This window comes from Paralichthys olivaceus, chromosome 16, assembly GCF_024713975.1.
Source record: "Paralichthys olivaceus isolate ysfri-2021 chromosome 16, ASM2471397v2, whole genome shotgun sequence".
In the NCBI taxonomy this organism is placed as follows: Eukaryota; Metazoa; Chordata; class Actinopteri; order Pleuronectiformes; family Paralichthyidae; genus Paralichthys; species Paralichthys olivaceus.
Genome location: NC_091108.1, coordinates 22,764,041 through 22,785,429, shown reverse-complemented (window position 1 = coordinate 22,785,429; position 21,389 = coordinate 22,764,041). Strand labels below are relative to the sequence as shown.

At 38.9% G+C, this 21,389-nt stretch overlaps 1 protein-coding gene and 2 long non-coding RNA genes across 6 annotated transcripts in view; 2 read left to right on the top strand and 1 right to left on the bottom strand.

Moving 5' to 3' along the window:
• Positions 1 to 204: 204 nt before the first annotated feature.
• On the top strand, positions 205 to 2,370 carry LOC138405135 (uncharacterized). Its single transcript, XR_011238826.1, has 3 exons — positions 205 to 1,960; positions 2,082 to 2,165; positions 2,281 to 2,370. It is a non-coding gene; the product is annotated as an uncharacterized lncRNA (long non-coding RNA).
• Positions 2,371 to 2,956: 586 nt separating this feature from the next.
• On the bottom strand, positions 2,957 to 12,145 carry LOC109642791 (uncharacterized). The gene is made up of 3 exons (XR_002203678.2): positions 11,946 to 12,145; positions 4,084 to 4,216; positions 2,957 to 3,937 (listed from the first exon to the last, which is right to left on the bottom strand). It is a non-coding gene; the product is annotated as an uncharacterized lncRNA (long non-coding RNA).
• Positions 12,146 to 19,877: 7,732 nt separating this feature from the next.
• LOC109642790 (junctophilin-1-like) overlaps positions 19,878 to 21,389 on the top strand; it is a 34,095-nt gene continuing 32,583 nt past the window's right edge. For 3 of the 4 annotated variants that reach the window (XR_011238761.1, XM_069511184.1, XM_069511185.1), the window contains exon 1: positions 19,982 to 20,505. Coding sequence is in view for 2 of the 4 variants with exons in the window: in XM_069511184.1 (XP_069367285.1) it covers positions 20,127 to 20,505 (379 nt within the window). In the remaining 2 variants the exon portion in view is untranslated. Of the gene's footprint in view, positions 20,506 to 21,389 lie in introns of all 4 variants that reach the window. The other variant, XR_011238760.1, reaches the window with a different exon arrangement.

Genomic DNA, 21,389 nt, shown 5'->3' with positions numbered 1-21,389 from the left:
CATCAGAGAATGAACGTATGGGAGAAGGAAAGCCACAGCAGCAGGCACAAGCGCATAGCACCCATTGGAGAGACACGCTGGTGGGCAAAGCATGATGCCTTAAAGAAAGTGTTTGGCTCATTTGGGAAACCGCAGGACTGTCTCTACATTGATGTTCTGTGCACCCTTTCAGCCATTCAAGACCAGACGACAGTGAAGTCAAATGTAAGATCCAAAGCAAGGGGATACAAAGATGGCCTTCTCAGACATGAGACCATCCTGACCGCGCAATTATTCTTGCGGATATTTGAGAAGACCACCCCACTATCCAAATACCTCCAAACAGGCGGGATGGACATCCTCTCTGCCCACAGGATGGTGATGTCCACACAAGAGGCCCTTAAGGAGATGGGAAGAGATTTCCAGACGTCAAGGATGCAACAGAGAGTTTTGTGAAGTGGGCAAATGACAAGCTGGAGGAGCAGGATGAGGAGATGGGCATGGAGGTGGAGGTTTCACTACCGCAGAGGAGGCAAAAGAAGAAGAAGTCCATGCCAGGAGAGATGGCCCAGGATGAAACTTCCAATGACCCAAGCAAGACGTATGGGGTTAAAGTCCATAACCAAATTATGGACACGGTTATTGAGGCCATGCAAAGACGATTCCTCGATAACGGCAATCTGTATGCGGACCTCTCAATTCTGGACCCCCAAAACTTCCCAGATATCAAAACCAGTGGTCTTCCTGAGTCTGCACTGAAAGACCTAAGCAGATGTCTCATCAAATTTAACAATTCGGCAACCATATCAAATTTACAATCTGAACTTGAAAGCTTGGCAAGCCAGTGGGACATGCTGAAACGTCCACCACTAGATGAGTACACATCCCGTACTGTGGAGGAAGGACCTGGTGGAGACCCAGAGGAGATGAAAATTGTCAGCAAAGCCTGTGCCTCATGTAAAAACTGCTGTGTTGCTACCAGATTCTCCTCAGATTCAACCTGCTCACAGACGCATACCCTCTTCTTTCTCTGTCCTACAAATATCTGCTGACACTCTCAGTGACTTTGAAATTCATCAAGAGCAGGCTGAGGAGCAGCTTATCTGCTGGTAAATTGGAGGCCTTCATGCTGATGTCCACAGAAAAGGACATCCTCATGGGATTGGACACAGACAGTGTCATAGACAGAGTGGCCGAAAAAAGTGAACTGCTTCGGAAGCTCATACTCTACTAAAGTAAGACAATATTTTTAATATTAGTTTAGTTTTGTTTCTCTTCAAAATTACCTAAACTTGATAGTAAGGAATAAAAGGCATAACACTTTCATTGTTGATTGTCTTCTTTTTCCTTTTAGGAAGCCTCTGTCTCAGGTTGTGGCGACGACTTGCTTTCACAAAGTAAGTATTATAGTTATGGAAATGAATGTAATTGTTTGGCTTGAAATTAAAACTTTTTCCCTTTCCCCCCCTTTAACATGCATTACATCCTTTTCTGTTATTTACTGTTTTTAGGGTTCCATTTCAGGATTGTGAGATTGGATTGTGAGGATTGTTTTTGGAGATGGACAGACGTTTGGTTTCTGGGTAAGTGAGAAGAAATCAATCTGATTCAAACACAAACGCACACAAGCACACACACACACGTAATGTATTCAAGTCTCACTTCTCTGTGTCTTCCTCTTTATGAAATCCTGTCCCTCTAGGGCTTCACATGTACATAGTTCTTACTGGATTGACGGGGTTTGTGAGCGTTGGTTCCGGTGAAGTCAGCTATTCACCAAGTGAGTAAACATTTACACCTCACCAGAACATAATTAACTTGTTGCAAACCAGATTTTTTATGAGCTTGTATGTGCTTAACATCAAAGTGTGCATGCAACCCCCTCCTCTTCTCTATCTGTGTGTGTGTGTGTGTCTATCTGTGGGTTTCATGAGTGTTTGATGGACTGTAGTCGGTGTAGACAGACAAGGCTATGCACCAAGTGAGTAAACATATAAACATATACACATTACCACAACATAAAAGTGTTACAAATCTGATGTTGTATGTGCCTAACATCAGAGTGGGTATGCCCCCCCCTCTGTGTGTGTGGCTATCTGTAGGTTTCATGAGTGTTTGATTGACTGTAGTGTGTGTGCCCAAAGAGCTGATTGGAACTGAAGAGCGCAGACAAGGCTATGCACCAAGTGAGTAAACGTATCCACATTACCACGACATAAAAGCGTTAAAAATCTGATGTTGTATGTGCCTAACATCAGAGTGGGTATGTGCCCCCCCCCCCCCCCCCTCTCTCTGTCCAAGGAGCTGATTGGACTGAAGAGAGCAGATAAGGCCAGTTCATTGGCAGCTGCCAGGGGCTCTCTTCTCTCAACGTCCAGGTTTTCTGCCAGCTCTCATGACAAATTTATAGATTCATTTTAAATAAACAATTGAGTGTGAAGTCACTGCACATTTCCTGGTGTTTTTTTGGTACCTGAAAGAGAGTTTTTTTAGTTAAATTGTGCACCTTTTTCACTAGGCCAGAACGTTTGTACATTTAGAAGACATAAGTTACGTCAATTTAATGGCAGATGTGCTCCGCTAATTATGTGGGCCGGTCTGAGCCAAAAAATGCCCGGGCCGTTTTGTTCTCCCAGTCCAGCCCTGACTTGACATCCACAAGGCCACCCACAAATGTTCTTCTTTGTTCTGTTTGAACTTGATGCTTACTTAGTTCCTGTTCTTGATCTTTTACTTTGCCCTAGTCAGTAAAGCTTGCTTTCCCTGTCAGTGGCCGCTAGTTCTTTGTTCTTTACGGCCTCTGTCCATTCTGCCACTCTGAGGTTTCATCCAGTTTCTGAGGGCTGGCTCCCCTGGTGATAGCGACATTTAACGGATCAGGATTCCAAGTGAAAAATTAGGATAAAGATTATTTACGGTACTGTATATCCTCAGCATTAGTATGAATAATAATAATAATAAAACATATTTCTAAAAATAATTTTCTACAGTTTCTTTTATGTGATCATCATTTACTTTGTTGAATGTCACTTTTGTCTGATGCTGTCCACAGGTTGAAAGATCTGAATGATGGTAGACTGTAGGGCTGAAAAATGGAAGGGTAATGATGAAAGAAAGCACAGTTGCCTAAATGGAATACTCTCAGTTTCTGCGACACGTTACAGGTTGAAATAACAAACCCTGACTGAATAAATTCAGACATTAGACAAACAGGCATACCTTTTAAACACGTTTCATTTCTTCTAATCCCATGATGCTGCTTAGGTGGAGGACAATCAAATCTCATTTGTGAAGATTTCTCCTCTCCTCCAGCTGGACTGTAATAAGACTCTCAAGAATTAATCTGACTCTGGAAAAAAACATTGCTGATGAAGAGTCAAGGTATTTGTTTCATTGTAATGCAGAGAGGGACTATCGTGATTCCAAATCCAAATGTTAATATATACTAGTTCTAATATCTGGTCTCTGAGTGAGCTGTAAGGCACCTGCTTACACAACTATGAATTTACACGAAACTAGTAGTCATGCTTTGCAGGGTGAATAAAAACTGTTCCTCAGTCTGTTGTGCTCTCAGTCTTAATGTTCTGAACCATCTATCCAATGGCAGTGGTTCAAACAAGTAGTGTCGGGGGGGATGGTCCCTGAAAATACTGCTGGCCTTCTTCTTCAGTTGTCCATCGTAGATTATGTCCATTGTCGGGGGCTCCATCCCAATAATGGGCTAAGCCACCTTCATCACATGGTGCAGTCATTTACGTTCAGAAGCTGTGCAGCTGAAATACCACACGGTGGCACAGTTAGTGAGGATGCTATCTATCATGCTCCTTTAGAAATTGGCAATTACTTTCTGTGGGAGGTGGGCAGCTTCAGCTTCCTGAGGAAAAACAGTCTTTGTTGGGCTTTTTTGACCAGCTGTGAGGTGTTGGAGGTCCATGTGAGCTGTCTTGACCCAATGACTCTAAGAAATTTAAGATCATCAAATTATTAATCTTCAACACATTATATAAATATCACCGGGAATACCATAACAGAAGGATATATAAACAGAAAGATTACCAATCTTGCAAAGGTAAGAAATCCTTGAATCAAATGTTCAGCTCACACCTTGCAAGTGTTTGTCTTTTTGTCCAGAGATCCTCTTCTTCTCGGCTCAGTGAGAATCTGCTTGGTGACCATGTAGCTGTCAATCAGTCTGTTGAAGCACCATAGGACATCTCGTAACCACGAGTGAACAGTTCTGATGGAAATGATCAGTTGAGAAAGTTATTTTCTTTTGCAAAGTTTCCTTTATCAGTCCTTACAGAACAGAATTATACTTTATGTCCACACTTTAGCCTAAGTCTTTGATTGCGGACACATTGTGGTCTAATATCCGACGCTGTTGAGTTTCATCTTCATCACAGTAGTTAATGGAGCATTATTTTGTAGTCTGGTTAAGAGTGATGAGCCATCTGACGTCTCTCATGCCCTCCAAGATGTTCTTATTAAGTCTTGATCTCATTGGTTTAATTTTCAGTAATAGTTTCGTATAAAATCAAACCACCATGTAAACAATCATTTATTTTGTTAAAAATCATCTTACTTGTAAGAACATTTTTAATAAAATCTCCATAAACAAGTTAATAACTCTGTTTGTTCCACAAGGAGAAATCACCCACCAAGACAACATTCCTGGAGATGGTGTAGTATAATTTCTGGTCATTACACTATGTCACACAGTAATGTCACTATGTACCTTTAATCTAACGCTGAAAGACCCAACACCCTTTTTTCCCCCCATATCACCTCCACCTCACAACTATTCCCCTGAACCACCACATGCTTATTCCCCCACCTCACGTGAGGCTTATCCTTCAGCAAACCCCAAGGACGCCATGGCCAAGCTTCAACAAAAAAGGGCTTACTATGCACCCCTTCTGGTCAATCCGACTGATGAAATGAAGAAAATATATGAGGTAGTGCTCCGCCATGAGCGCAACAAGGCAAGGGCCTGTGTGACAACACGTCGTCGCACAGCTATCCTATATCACTATCTCTAGGTTAGATATGTATCATGATCATTAGTTGGTTTCTTACATCTAGCATTGATTCCTTGCGGTGTTCACTATTTTTGTTGTATGCTCACAATATACATCTCTCATGGTTCATGTCACACATTCACTATGCTCGTTTATGATTATTATGTCACTTATGTCACTAATCACCAATTTTGGCTGCTTAAATTTGACCTCTATGCCTCCATGTGCGCAGATCCCACTGTGAAATGTGGTTGACACCAGTCATGCTAAGTACTCTAGTGACTATATAGTCACTAAGGGGGGATATGTTGTATAATTTCTGGTCATTATACTATGTCACACATGAATGTCACTATGTACCTTTAATCTGCACTACAAACTAAGGAGTATTAGTAACAAAATTTGCTAATGATTACAATAAGTTTAAGAGATAAATTACAAATCAAACAATATACTCTGTGTGTAACAATCAGTATGTATATCTTGTGTGAAGAAATAATAATCTTTTTAAAAAAGGGCAGTCTGACAAAATTGAAATATAATGGTGTCAAAAGTAAGCACAATATCTTTAAAAAAAATAGAAAGCTAGTTAAACAAAAGATAATGGTGTCAAGAATAAACAAACTGTTTAAAAGTAAAAGAGACATGCCTGGACATGTCTGGGTAAAACAGAAACTCTCCAGAGGAAAGTCCCCAAAAATGTTTGTGGATGATTCAAAGGCTAATTAAAGCAACCAATGAAATTACGACAGGTGTGGCCACGATGAAATGATGGACCAATAACATGCTAACAGGTGTGACCACGATAGAATGGTAAACCAATTAACTATTGACAGGTGTGGCCTCTAAAGAGTTTATAAGACTGCGCCACACCACTGTTAGTCAGAGTTCTTCTGGTGCAGCTCCGGCTCGCTACTGAATGCTCTCGGGTTTTTTGTCGACAATAAAACTCTGCTGCTTTTAATTTGACTTCTCCTGCTTTTTATTCAACTGAATTCTTGGACTTTTGGACCACAAGTGGAACTTAAGTTTTGTCCATCACAATGGCAGCAGAGACATTCTTAATGAAAGCATTTGCTAAAATCTATGGCACATAATCCACCATACTCTATACTTAAACAGTAATTTAGTTTAGACAGGATGAAGGTTTTGTCTGTGTTTATTCATGATTTATAATTTGTAATTTGTCTTTGACCTCACATTAGTTTCACTACACTACAGTAGATGGTGAAACCAAATTTTAAATTTCTTGTTTGAGTCGAATATTGAAATCTTGTCTTTTCTTCCCCAGTCCATAATCCTGTTTTGTCATGGTTTACTTTAGCAACGGATGCCTGCTCATATAGTGTAATTTTGTAGTTAAAACCTTCATCTCATCTTGGTTTTTGAGTATGGTATGGTAGGGTCATATCCTCTGCATAAGCAAGCAATTGCTGTTACTCACTGGGCATTTCCTACTAGGGTGTCTGAGGGAACTTTTGAAATTTATAGATCTGATCAAGGGCTGATCGCTATAATGTAGAGAGCAGCACTCAAGGGACCCATTTCAAAACGTTTTGTAAGGACCCCTCTAATATTTATACATACAATTGATTTGTGTACAGACATCTGATCAAATCGATAAAACTGATCTACTCTGCTTTAGATTTGTGTATCAAAGGTTGTCCCACATAGTACGACCTTTAATAGCCCATGTTTGTTCTTTATCTATAATTTCATCCAGTGTATAATTTAATCTATTCATAATTATCTTCTTCATATCTTTATAATCAGTATTCATTATAGTCAGATGTCTGTAATTATCAATATAAGAAACCTATTTCAAACAATAAACATGAAACACCTTGGTAACCCCATACAACCACTTTGTAGACCTTTGTTATACATGGACTATAGCAGGTTTATGAAATCAACCAGATAAAAATGATAAAACTCAGTCGGTAGGTGAGCTGTATGAGGGGACGTTCTCTACGAAGGAGTTCACAGTATCTAAATCAGTTTCTGCCACATAAATCCCTAATAGCATCTCTTTTCATAGTGTTGTTTTATTTTATTTTGCTGTCTGAGTTTCTGACTGCTACTGCTGGGGACCTGTCTGTGTTTCAGGCTGCTGCCGCTGTGATCCTGGCTGTACTTCAGGCTGCTGCTGCTGTGATTCGGGCTGAACTGTATTGTTTTTGTGCAGCTATTGGAGTTATCACCTGACTTCTAAGTAATTTAAATCTGTCTGCAATCCCAGTCCCAGTGTTTACTCTGACTGGCTACATAATTAGCATGAGAGATTTGTACTTTCTGTGAAAATGGGCAGTAGAAATTAAAGTGGTGAGCTGAAACCTGAATATAATGAATTCAAAAAAGTAAAGGAAACATTTAGAAGTATATAGAACATATTTCATGTAGCATTTATGGTTAATAAGTAAAGAGGCTGGTCACTACAGAGGCCTACTATTGCTATGCAGACATGAGAGTTGACACATTGAGCTCCTCTCCCCTCTCCTGGAAAGACACTACACTGAGCAGCAGAGAAAAATGACATATATCAACTTTTACATGTGTTGTTGGAAGATGAAACTACAGAACTACATAAGAAACAATGATCAGAATGTTAAAAACTGATGAACAAGAGGCAGTTACAGTAAAGTCTCTGCAAGTCTGAACAAGAATCAAAATAAACACTCAAAACATCACACATTTCAATTTCAATAATTGCACCAGGAGCCATGAGCCTGCAGATAATGAGCCACATGGGGCTTTTTGTCTGAACATGTGACATCCTGATTTAATTAATTTAAATGAAAATTTTGGAACAAAACCACACACATATATGCCCAATAACGGTAGCATGCTAATAAAAAAATGTTTGCTTATATGATATTTTGCATAGCTTATGATGGTGTGCCTTGAAGGAGCACCATGGTCTTTGCGCATTGTACTGTCTAGTCGAATATGAATGTTGGCTCACAGACACACGAGCAGTATGGAGGCATGTTGTGGGTTTTTTCTGTTGTTTTATTACATCTGAAGACCTTGGCTGAAACACTGTTTTACCCCTGAAACTTTAATGAGTGAATTTTCACTTTTTGGTGAACTATCCCTTTAAACTTCCTGAGGCTATTTGGTTTGAAGTTTTTCAGTTTGCTTCACTATTTACGAAGTGCAACCTAATCATCAGTCATATCTGTTTATACATCCATGGTATAGCAAACAGGAACTGTTAATAGCAATTTTGGCAAGTAATATTCCAGAATGACAACAAATAGCTAAAAAAAAGGATTCATACCACAGAGTGGTTTTCTCTGAATGCATGACAAGATTAAAGGCTACTTGCTGTTTCTTGTAAAAATCTAAAATACTTTATAGGGAAAAATAACATACTGATACTTAAAGTAGAAAGACTCCAGAAAAATCAGTGCTTCCAATCAAGAAACTTTGCTTTCAGACATGCACTGAACGCAGTTTCAACAGAGGAGGGGTATGTGTGAAAGCATATGTCTGAGAGTGAGGAGGTGATGAGGAGTTGATATAAAAGGCTTAAAGATGTGTGGTGGAAATCGGTCAATATATGGGTCGACGTTTTTTTTGTCTAAGAGAGAAAGTTTTATTAAAGCTTTCTGCAGAAAGGATCACACAGGCAGGGTAGATGCTGCAAGTGAGATGAAAAGTGAAGTCTCTGTGTGCGTATTTACGTAAGTGTTTGTGTGTATGTTATGCAAAAAGGCAAACTTTCCTCTGCAGGTCATGTCTGAAAATGGCTTTAGTGGGCTCTCAGGTGCTGGTAACTGGATTGTGTTACTGTTGGACTGTCAGGCCAATTGAACCGCTGTTTTCAGTCTTTATACCAATACGTTAACCTGCTGCTGGCTGTAGCTTCATATTTACATACAGACATAAAGGTGGCATCAATCTCTTCAGTCACTCCACCTGACTTGAACAAAAAGTTACATTATTTTGTAATACAGAGAACATGAAAAACAAAACAGATTACTCAACTGAAAAAACAAAGTAAGCCATGTCAGCATCACACAACAGTTAATCAGTTTGGGTGATAGACATCTAAGAATTCAATTTAATCTGCCTGTAGCCACCTCCATCTCCACAAGCCTCCTCCAGCTCCTCCACTATAGCTGAGCCGTTAAACCCTCTGAGTCTGTGTAAAATGCAGTGTATATCCATTCAAGTGTCTATAAATGCTGTATATAGAGCAGTCAATCTGCTGTCACTGCAGGTCGCAGGTCATTTTAAGAACCTCTTCCTCACTTGATGGCAATTTAAGGTGCATTCACACCACAGATGTTGTCCTCCTTTTTGGGGAAATTCAGGTTGTAATAGTCATGCTTTGCTGGAAATTATTTCTTATTTCACCTTTTGTGCCCTAATATCCAGTGTTACTGCGGAATGGTCAATTCAGAGTCCAGCTACAGACTGGAAAGAATAGACTAAATATGTCTGTTTTATTTGAAGCGTTTTCCATTTTCTGGTCTCTTAATTTTTTCTTTTGCCAGCCCATTTCAAGGCTTACAACATTTTTTTCTTCTCATCTCTTTGTATTTATTTTGTCATTATACTGTTGGGTGGCTTGTTGCTGCCATCTAGTGTTATAGATTTACTACTACAACAGGATACACATGACTAGGTCTACACATTTGATTTGATCCATAAATCAACACACAGCAAACACCATATATACAATATATTAGGTTGGAGCACAAACACAGCGTAATGTATGATAACCAAGCATACCTATCGTAAACAGTAAAAGATCATAATTTTGTTCTGGCCTGTCCAGAATCAAGTCAACATCAAAGACTGCTGTGTTACACACACATGTAAGTCATAATTATTATAGATAATAATGAATTGATACATAATACATTGGGTTTCTGGAATTGATGCCTAGAAAACAAAAGAACCAATTGAAACTTTAAAAAAAGGGTATCATGGAATTGTTTTCTGTACTTTTTACTGATTTTTTAAGCAGTAAACTGCTCAATACAAAATCCCACCCCAGCCTATCTTACAAAACCAAAGAAAAAAATTAATGATTTACTTAAAATCAAACCTAAACAGACTGAAATTAGTATGTCAATTAATAAATTAGAACAAAACAAAAACATTGTTTCTGGTCCGCTTTATGTATGTTGGTTACCAGTCATCTGTCCCCATATCACCATCAACCAATCAAACAATCACAGTTTGCTACAAAGGGCTAAACAAGGTGCAACATCATTTGCATTTAACCCTCCATAATAGTAAGAAAAATGAAAGTGACCAAATATTCATAAACAGCTTATCTTTACTATTTAAGATAACCTTTCATGGTGGAAGGTAGTACCAAAGGGTAATGTTTGGCCGGGTGTGCACTTCCGAGCAATGAGCAATGGAGGTAATTTTCATAGAGGGAAAGCCTAATTGAAAAAAACAATGGTGCTTTGTAATCTTTTTTTTTAAATATTTCCCTACTTACCTGAAAAATAAATGTCGAGAATCTGAATATTACAAACCCTGTAGAATGATCGGTTTTCTGAGTGAAGAGACAATCTCTCCACTTTGTTACATATCCCATATGTACAGGGAATTATGTAAGACTTCCTTGCTTGCCTGGCCATGCCCTACCGTTTACCTATAAAACACCGGTGTTGGCATAGAATCAGTTAATAGTTTAGTCAGTTGATGTAGATGAATATTTGATCATTGTAACCATTTATGTTGAATCCCACTAGGACATACAGGCAACATTAACATTTATAATTCAAATTTGGGGATTTTGAGTTTAGTTTAGTTATAAAGCCACTTGGTGCTTATTGTATAAATGAAATAATTAATAAAATAAAAAAGCCTATTTTTGTTCCCAAGGCTCCAGTTAAGATAATAACATTCAGTTCATCTGTGCACCTCAAGATGAAAACTCCACTTCAGCAGGCTGGACAGTTTACACTACACAGTGTCACACATACTGTAAATCTCATTTACATGGTTTTTGCTTCATAACTTGTAACTACTTAAACTCTAGTATTCCTACTTTCTACTACTTTCTTCCTCCCTCTACTTCATTACATTTATGTGACAGCTTTGTTAAAAAACTAAACCTGTGGCTTGTGAAGAAGCAATTTAATTATTTCAGATGTTTAAGTTGTTAAAAGCCTTTTCTCTCTGAAGTTCCCAAATGCTTTAATGATTGATGATGATAATGATTAATGTCCCTGTATATAACTCTCAATAATGTATTTTGCTCCAGCTCCAGCACCTGCTACTTATACTGCTGCTTCAGTATCAATGATCTAATGACGTGTAAGACATGGTTTCTGGGCTTTTACTAATCCTAATTAATTTTTCACTCAATCCAATTAAAGAAATATGTCTTTGAAAACAACTAATATCCTACTTCCGAGGTGGTATGATGTCAGTTACTCCTGCACTAGCCCCACCCAGCCAGAGGTAATAGTTTATTTTATCTGATGTGACAGAGCCTTTCAGGAGTGTGTCAGTGTGTGCTCGTCTCGGCTCATTTCACCACAGACTCTAAACCTACAACAACCCCACACTGCGCACCCTGGTTCAAGATCATCAACCCGAAAGAGGATCCTCTTTGTGTTGTGACTGCACAGCGTTCACATTGATTCTGACATCACACAGCCAGTGTCACATTGTGAATGTAAGATCTGATGACTGCAGTGCTTTATTGAACACTCAGTGTTGTCACATAACATTACACCATCTCCATAATAATAAATGTGATAGATAAGCAGAAAAAACTCTCCTGTACCTTATACAACAATAATAATGACATAAATAACCCAACAGAAAAAAATATTAGCTTTAATAATAGGTTAACTGGTCCAATAGCTCTATCTACTGGCTAAACCGGGTATTGAATAAACGATGGCACATGGCACACATGAGAGTTAACTAGGTGCGTCGTAATAAACACAGTATAGAAACAATACTTACTTCGTGCATCCACTTAACACTCGGAGTAGAACAATAAAAACACACTCCAAACAAAAACAACCTGAGTTACAGGCGAAATATAGTGAAAGTCCCCACAGGTGTGTCAAGGTGTAAAAGGGGAGAAAAGAAGAAAAAAACCCGTCAACCCGACTGCCGGCTATGCCGCTCACTGCTCCACTGGGGGTGATTGCGTCACTTCCCTAAAACGCACCTTCAAAATAAAAGCCTTTAATACAATTGTCTTTTCTAAATACTACAATGTGTGATTCTTGCAAGTTCAATTCAATTCAATTCAATTTTATTTCTATAGCGCCAAATCATAATATACATTATCTCAAGGCACTTTACATAGAATGTCAGGACCTTAGAATCAAAATATAGAGAAACCCAACAGTTCCCACAATGAGCAAGCACTTTGGCGAGTGTGGAGAGGAAAAACTCCCTCATTAACAGGGAGAAACCTCTAGCAGAACCCGGCTCAATGTGGGTGGTTGGGGTGAGCAAAGAAAAAGGGGGAAGGAGATGAGAGATGGGTGGGAAAGAGGGGAGAGAAGAGAGAGGGATAGTGGGGAGGGGGAAGTAGGGGAGAGGGGGGGCGAGAAAGACCGGGGACACTTGAGCGCCATCAGGTATCAGATCTGACTAGTTAAAAAGTGAACAACAGTGTAAAGACTATTAATTACTGTGGATAACAGACACATTTGATAGCATAATGAATTACTGTGATATTGTAATTAGTAATAGTAAAAGTTGTTGTCCTGAGGTTCCGGGTTCAGCGATATCTGAAATGAGAGAGAAAAAGAGAGAGAGAGACTATGGGAGTACAAAGTGAAATAGTCATTGACATGTATTAAAATAAATAAATGAATGAATGTGGGGGGGATAGAGAGACAGAGATAAATGGAGAGGTGCTCAGTGGAGGATGGGAGTTCCCCCAGCAGTCTAGGCCTATAGCAGCATAACTAAGTGATGGTTCAGGACTCACCTGATCCAGAACTAACTATAGGCTTTATCAAAAAGGAACATTTTAAGTTTAACTTTAAATGCAGAGATGGTGTCTGCCTCCCGAACCCAGAGTGGGAGCTGGTTCCACAGGAGAGGAGCCTGGTAGCTGAATGCTCTACCTCCTGTTCTACTCTTACAGATTCTTGGAACCACAAGAGAGCCTGTGTTTTGTGAATGAAGTGATCTATTTGGGTAATATGGTGTTATTAGGTCTTTGATATATGGGGCTTGATTATTAAGGGCTTTAAATGTGAGGAGCAGGATCTTGAAATCTATTCTGAATTTTACAGGGAGCCAATGTAGAGAAGCTAAGAAAGGAGTAATATGATATAATATGGAACTGTCAATCAGAATTTCCTTAAAAAGTCCAGTTGGGACAGAGTCTAATTGACAAGTTGTTGGTTTACATGATGAAACTAATAACGTCACTTCAGGAAGGTCAATAGAATAAAATTGGTTCAAACATAAATTTGGTTCTATGGTTTCAGGGCCAGGCAATGTTTCTATGTATGTGCTATACATTCAGTCGCTCTGTTATGTTTTATTTTCTGTAATAAAGTAATTTTCTACTGAAAACAAGTGCCTCAAATTTTTCATTGCATAAATAGAAGTCAACATATCTAAAAAACAGTTGATATATTCATTGTAAATATGCATTTAAATTTCTATACAAATGTTATTATTATGTACGAAATCATTACTAGCTTACTGGTATAGTCTGAGCCTCAAAGGCCCATAGTCAGCGGAATAAATGTGTGCATTTTGCAGAGAGTAGACATTCAAGCACACAGTTTCCATGCCAGGATACAGTTTGTGGGGGACTGAAGCTGCTTCATTTTCCTAAGAATATGATGAGCAGAAACCTGCACCTGTAGAGGAAAAAGCGACATTACTAGTGACATAAAGGCATGAAAACTTATGGTCATGTGTATGTGACGACAATAGGAAAACACCAATTACATAACCACATGATTATAAATGATGAAATCTGCCTTATGTTTTCAACCTTATAAAGCAACTGTGATACATATCAAACTGAGCTTTCAAACCAAACATTATTAAGAACTGAATAAACTATTTCTACCTGCAGCAACGATGTAACTTTATTCCGTACTCTGGACTCTAACTATACTGTAACTCAGGACTGTAACCTAGGTGTACATTGGCTGACTGTCCTTCTACAACTTGAACAAACATGAGGCGGTGTAACTTACCATTCAGAAACATCCTGTTGTAACCGACTCTGAATGTGGGACTGGTCTTCTACAGCTGTATCCAAACATAATAACGTGACTATCAGCTGTGGTCGTCGCCATTCTTGTTTACTAAAGAGTTTGTCAATGCTCCAGGTGCAGTCAGCCAATCAACAAGCTCTATGGTATGTCTCCAACAGGCCTCATAAATAATTAATGAGGCAGGTGAAAACAGCCTGTTCTGCAGCGGCAGACAAAGGCAGAAGAGGGCACCTGGAAATACAAACTGCAGCAGTTTTTTCGACTTTAAACCACTGATACATCATCTTGGGGGTACCAATACCTCAAATGAAACCCCAGGAAGGTGTAAAATATGTGCCCTTTAAAATAATATAATAATTGATCAAATAAGTACTTTTACTTGACAGTTTTAGGTGTAGGGTGCGGTGCCTGGGGTTTGCTTATCCTCCTGGCAAAAGTTAGGGCTAACAGAAGTGCAGTTTTAAGCTGTTCTAGATCAGCAACCCAAATTAGCTCAAGTGCCTCAAAAACTATATCCATGGAGGGACAGAGGGCCTTGTCCCTCTTTAAAAAGAATGGTTGTAACAGAACTTGTGGTCACTTCAGGCACACCAGCCTGCTTAGGTGAGATACCCTACCAGCATTTATAAGTCTCTGTGCAGCTTAACACAAACTGCTTGGATTTCTGCCGCCATCCCTTACAAAGTAATGCTTTTCTTTGCAGATTTACCTGCATCTAACTGGGACTGCAAAAAACAACAATATTTGGCCGCAATGGCATCAGTGCAATGGTCATCCTCCTGGAGTCCAGAGCCATGCCCAAGAAATTTTTCATCGGTGTCATTTGGTAAGGCTGGAACTTGCTCTTCTTGCACTAAGCCAGTCGCCAAGATTATTGGGGCTCTGCTGCTTATGGGTGAAAGAACTGTGTCCATGCGTTGGGTGAATATTCAGGCCTGAACATTCATTCAATGAGACACACTGGCTGTAAAATAGATTCTGTGGTTTAAATAACCACTTACTATAGTAGACTTGAATAAACAACCTTAGTTTTGACACACACTTCCTTGCCAGACTGAATCTATTTTCAAAATATAACACATTCACTATTAATGTATGATATTGTGGCGAATGAGTGTGAGAATGACAAGGCTTGCACAAAGAAATTTCTTCCAACTCTTTACTTGCATTCCACACACAACAGCAAGCTGGTTGATTTATTTATAAAGAACATGAACACTGTTCAAAATGAACAGTGTTCATGTTCACACCAGTATGTAGCCTAAAGTTTTAAGAGGCCAAATTGTGAGATTGTGAAGTTTTGCCCAGTGGATCAATTAAGCTATTGCATGTTTGAGACTGTTAAAATATATTTCAAGGCACATGGTGAATTTCTGGATCTCTTAAAGATAAAGCTTGTATAATGATGTGCAATTCAATATTCTATACCATACAATTCACTTTGTGTGAAGAGGGAGATTGACTGTTTTGCATACCATTGATGACATACTGCCACGAGTGAAACAGCCACATTGACCACATTTGTCACACCCATAGGAGGGTACGTTTTCCCCACTTGGAATCTCCAGTGTAACAGAGATTTTTCAGTAGATGTCAGTCTAGAGTTATTTCTTGGCTTTAAAAGGAAATCCATGTGGATGATATCCTCATCCATTGCAGGGATAAGAGGGAGGGGAAGGAGGGACTACAAGGCTCTTGGAAAGAAAGTGCTGTCTGTGCCAAAAACAGCTGAAGTACCTGATTCACTGCAGTGATGGAGAGAGCATCTGGCCTACCACTCCAAAGTATGCATATGAGCTACAGCCAAGTGCCCTGGCAAGCATATAGTCAGACTGACCATCCACACCAACGGGCTACATGAGCAGCCCACAGATGTGCTGTCTGCCCACTTAGATTGGCTACCAGCCCACAGTCTGCACAGTGACAAAAAGAGCTGAAAATGAACATTCCACCAAAGACACTGAATTATTGCACAAAAGGAAACTGAATACACTGTAGTCTTGCACCAAGTACACTGAATTATTTCACCAACGACATTTAAATATTGCACCAAAGACACTGAATTATTTAACCAACGACATTTAAATGTTGCACCAAAGACACTGAATTATTTCACCAACAACATTTAATTATTGCACCAGAGACACTGAGTAATTGTAAAAAAGACATTTGGGTGTTGCACCAAAGATATTGAAGTTTAGCAAGAAAAACACTGAATACATAACTTATTATTAATACTATTATTATTGTATCCATAAAAGGTACAGCTGAACAAATGAACAATTAGCTGCCTCTATCCCACTGATGTAATCTCTTTTTTGGACTTTTTATTAGCTGCTCTCATTTATATTATAGCACATAAAAATATTTGAATGCTTGTGAGAATAATAGTTTTCACTGTTGTTGATACTGTATTCTATGGATGAGTAACTGACATTGTTTTTTTTGCATATTTTTTTCTCTGATTTTGGCTCCATGGGAAGCTTTAACTTGTAGCTTTAACAATTACAAGCTACAAGTTGACGGCTTGAAACGATCTAGTAAAGAGGCTGTAACCAATGTACCCGCCCACCTCTGAAATCATTGTTTCTAACACAGTATAACACAGTGATGCAATTCCCCTGTTGTCACTGGCTGATGCAATGAGGCTGATAAAACTCATGTGGAGAGATGATGGAAGAGAGATATTGTGAATTTATAAAGCTGTACAGGTCTCTTTCTTATAGTTCAACACCCATGTAAACTCCAGTTGGTTAAGAACTTTGGCATCTCCAGCACCATACTGAACTAGATCTCTGAGGTATGATAGCCTGACACTTGTCACATTCATCTCTGTTGTCTCATTTTATCTCTACTACCTGTGCTTTATTCATACACTCCCTGAAATGATCGGCTGCCTGGGTGCAGCTTTTGTATGTTATCCCCATGCAGTCAAGCAAGGTGGCACTGTGGCTGATGTCTTTCCAATTGTTCTATGCATGATTGTGTGTTTTAATTTCAGTAACTATTGCATAATTCATTATGTGTAAGCAGACTGGGAATAACATAAAGCATTTGTTTAAATTTAAATAAACGTGTTTTCGTCATATTTAGGCCTTGTTAGATGATCTTTATGCATAGTGAGAAAAGAAACCATTGGGTGATGTCAGAGCTGAGCTGATGAATGTGGTGTGTTTGCTTTTCTGATTCTGTTTCTTAGCAAATGGAACAGGTCTCTCTGGCTAGAGTCAAAGCTGAGCACACCCAGCCAGGCTAGAATGTTTGTTTGGTGAATGTTTTCTTGGCTGTTGAGTGTATACACAAAGCATTTTGGCGAGATTTTGGTGCCTTAAATCCTTATTTAATAATGATTATAAGCTTTATTTGTTTGCCACTAAAGAAACATGACAAACAAGATAAGATACTTCTAATTCCCACAGAGATTAATTTGTCAATGGTTTAAAAAGCCATAACAGATGCATCACATAATCTCAGCAGATAAATCCCTGTAGAGATGGATGGCTGGATGGATGGATAGATAGATAGATTAATTGATCCATCATAAAAATAATTTAAGTTTTTGGTATTTCAGTCTTCAATAGAGCCAAAACAGAATAAAAAAGCAGCAGCCTAAGCCATGAGTACTCACAAGAGGGCAGCATTTAACAGTGGATGAGATGATAGTCCTCTGGGATGTCCTTGTAACTGTATGTATCTGTAGATCAGCTGACATATGGACTGAGTTTACAGTTTATAAATATAATTACACACAGGCTTTTCTTCTCAAGTAACCTGTAACAACATCAGATATTTGTTCTTTTTTTTGGCATTTGTTCTGCAGTGGACTATCAAATCACACAATGTATGAATGATGCCCTCCTCACTGTTTTCTAATTTCTACAGTTCCTAGTCTAGATAATGATATCAACAATAATATAATAATAGACTTGAATTATTTAACAATTTTCTGGACAATTTCATAATGTGCTTTACAATGAAGATATAATGTAAAAAGGGAGAATAAAATAATGGAAAAGTAGCAGAGAACCCAGAATGAAAATAAAGAGGATTAGTAATTGTAAATAAGAGCCAATGTGAATCATTTGTAAAAACCTTCAGAGAAAGAAGGGATTCAAAGCTAAAGACTTAGTCTGTCTAAGTTCAATGGGTAGAGAGGTTAATAAATTTAACAATGTGCCAGCATCATGTCTTTTCGTCCCATTAACACATCCACCACAGTGCCAGATAAATACATCATTATTAATATGTCCGTGAAGACTCTAATACATATCATACAAGGACAGTTGGAAAGGGTTGTAGATACTGTATTTGATGATGTGGCACTACTCATCCAAGAGCCTTCTTGACTTTATTGTACATTGTTGATACATAAGTAGAAACAATCATTATCTATAGACCTGTCTGGATCAATAAACCCTATCCTTGACACATGGAAGCTGAATGATCAGCCTTTGGTCTGCATGTGAGACAGGCAGGGACTAAGAGGAAGAAAGTACTATATGAACATTTCTTCATTCAAAATCAAATCACATTTCTTAATGCTTTAAGGGCAAAGATATGTTGCCATATGTGCAGTGCCTACAGCTAATATAGAAATTCAGATAACAACCTTCTTTAAAGTAATGACTCTCTTGAATACATTATTTATTAACTAAATTAACTAAATTTAGCCATAACAGCTTTTAATAGATGTTTTTTTTCTGTCTGCACAGAAACCATCTAAAAGTCTGCAGACAGCATTTGCTTTATTTTAGAGCTGAAAAAGATAAATAAATATATGTTTCAAGTTATCTCTGTTAATTTCTCTTCAAAGAGGATATGATGAATCTAATCAGTTAGTCTATGTATTTACAAATGGTAACTATACACTATAGTTAAAATTTTCAGTCACCACCTTTGTTGGTAGTATTCTTCATGGAAAAACACAGACGTGTGGGTATATATACGTATATATACTGCTGAACCTCCTGAAGAAAGAAAAATGTTATGAATAAATAGACATTTGTTTTAGTTTGCTACAAGTCATTAAAAAAGGGAAAGTTGTGGAATTTAAAAGGAGGTATTTTATAGCCTATATAGAAAGTCAGGGAATTGAAGCCATATATTCGGTAACATATTGACGTCAATTTGTTTTCTTGCAGTGGAATATTGTTTTCACGTAGATTTTTTTTTTTGTTTTGTTGCATTAATCGCTAAAGCAACAGAAGGGGTAACCGATGAAACTCCTGTAAGTACATAGGCTATATATTTACAATGCACCGGGTATTTTATGTCTAAGTGAAAATAAAAGAACATATAAGTAATGTATATATGTTTGATATGTAAAGATCTATTTACACATTTATTCATGAATTAACATTGCCATCTCTTGGATCTGCATTTTGAAGCGGTTTTACAATATGTTAAATAAAAAGTGGACAATTTCAAAGAAATCTTGCGTGGTTATTGATTCTGATAGTGGCTCAGTTTTTTTCGTTTAATTGACTGGAATGGATAAAAAACAGCCAATCCTGGATGTTTCATGCAGGTAATGAAATGATTTGTCAGTTGATTTTAAAGATATACTCTATGTTACAAATAATCAGCCAATGGTGTCCTCCTATCCGGGTAACGTCGGTAGATGTCCTGCCTTTACTTTGAAAGTCAAACAGGAAGTCTTGTTTAGTTTGACCACGGATAACTTGGTGCACGTCACTCCGGTTTGGGGAGAGTGGTCTGACGCCCAGCCGCGGAGCGACCGGCCGCCTCTCACCCTCCTTCACCCCGCTCAGAAGAACCGCACCGCTCTGCCAATGCGCCCGGCAGCCGCCGTCACTCCCCGCTCCCTCACACCTGTACCCAGGGCTCGTCTCCTCACCGGGGCTTCGCTCTCAACACCTCCCCCCAGCACACACTGGACTTCACTATAAGACCTCAGGTAGCACTCTCACCTCCGTTCTGAATGACGGGCGGTCGGTTCGACTTTGACGATGGTGGCACATACTGCGGAGGCTGGGAGGACGGCAAAGCCCACGGCCACGGTGTGTGCACGGGACCCAAGGGCCAGGGCGAGTACTCTGGCTCCTGGTCCAACGGCTTCGAAGTGGTCGGCGTGTACACCTGGCCCAGCGGGAACGTGTTCCAGGGCTACTGGGCGCAGGGCAAGCGCCATGGACTCGGTGTAGAAACCAAAGGGAGGTGGATTTACCGGGGAGAGTGGACTCACGGGTTCAAAGGCCGGTACGGGGTCCGGCAGAGCCAGAACACACCGGCCAGGTATGAGGGCACCTGGAGTAACGGACTGCAGGATGGGTACGGCGTGGAGACGTACGGTGATGGAGGTGAGAGGGGGACGGGGTCGCTGTTTGGACACATCATAATATTATCCAACCACTTTGGAAAGTTCTCCTGAATGTATTTGATCCACCTTACGTTGCTGCATCATTATTGTTATGGAAGACAATGTTCAATGCGTTGCTCAATGTAAACACAGGAAACAGCTGTTGTGGAACTATGACTAAAATTAAATTTGGATCACATTCTGACTTAATGGAACACATACCAACACTAGTGACCTGCCTGTTACACACGTCAGTATGAAGTTCGAAATGACTATATGGGAGTTGTGTGAATATATTTGGTAAAAGTGAAAAACCCTTTGAGACAGTCTGGTCTCATACAAATCTAAATATTTGTTATAATGGATAGAATAGAATTATGGAGAACACTGGGTGATTTCAGGAGACATCATTTGTTTATTATCTGATCTGAATATGTGCTAATCGGAGATGCACAATGCACAACAATGCGTTGTGGGACATTTTGATTATACTATAGAGATTGTAGAAGTTGTGACGAGGTATTCAGACAGCACTACATAATAGCAAATACACATGCATATATACATTAAATACATAGTGCACTATGAATAGTGAATGGCAGATTATTAATGAGGCTATGTATTTTCTTCAGCAGACCTAATTGATCGTTGTTCAACAGTTGATTACTTATATTTCTTATAATATATATTACTTATATTTCACACAGAGTCTCAACTTGTTGCAGGAGTTATTTAGTTAAGTTGTATCAGTAGAAGAGCTGGACACCTGAATTATGAATGACTGTAACCACCCTATATCAACAGGTATTGCAATTGTATTTATAGTAAAAAATAATTATATTACAATAACCAGAGAATAGCCTGCAAATAATGATACATTAAAGG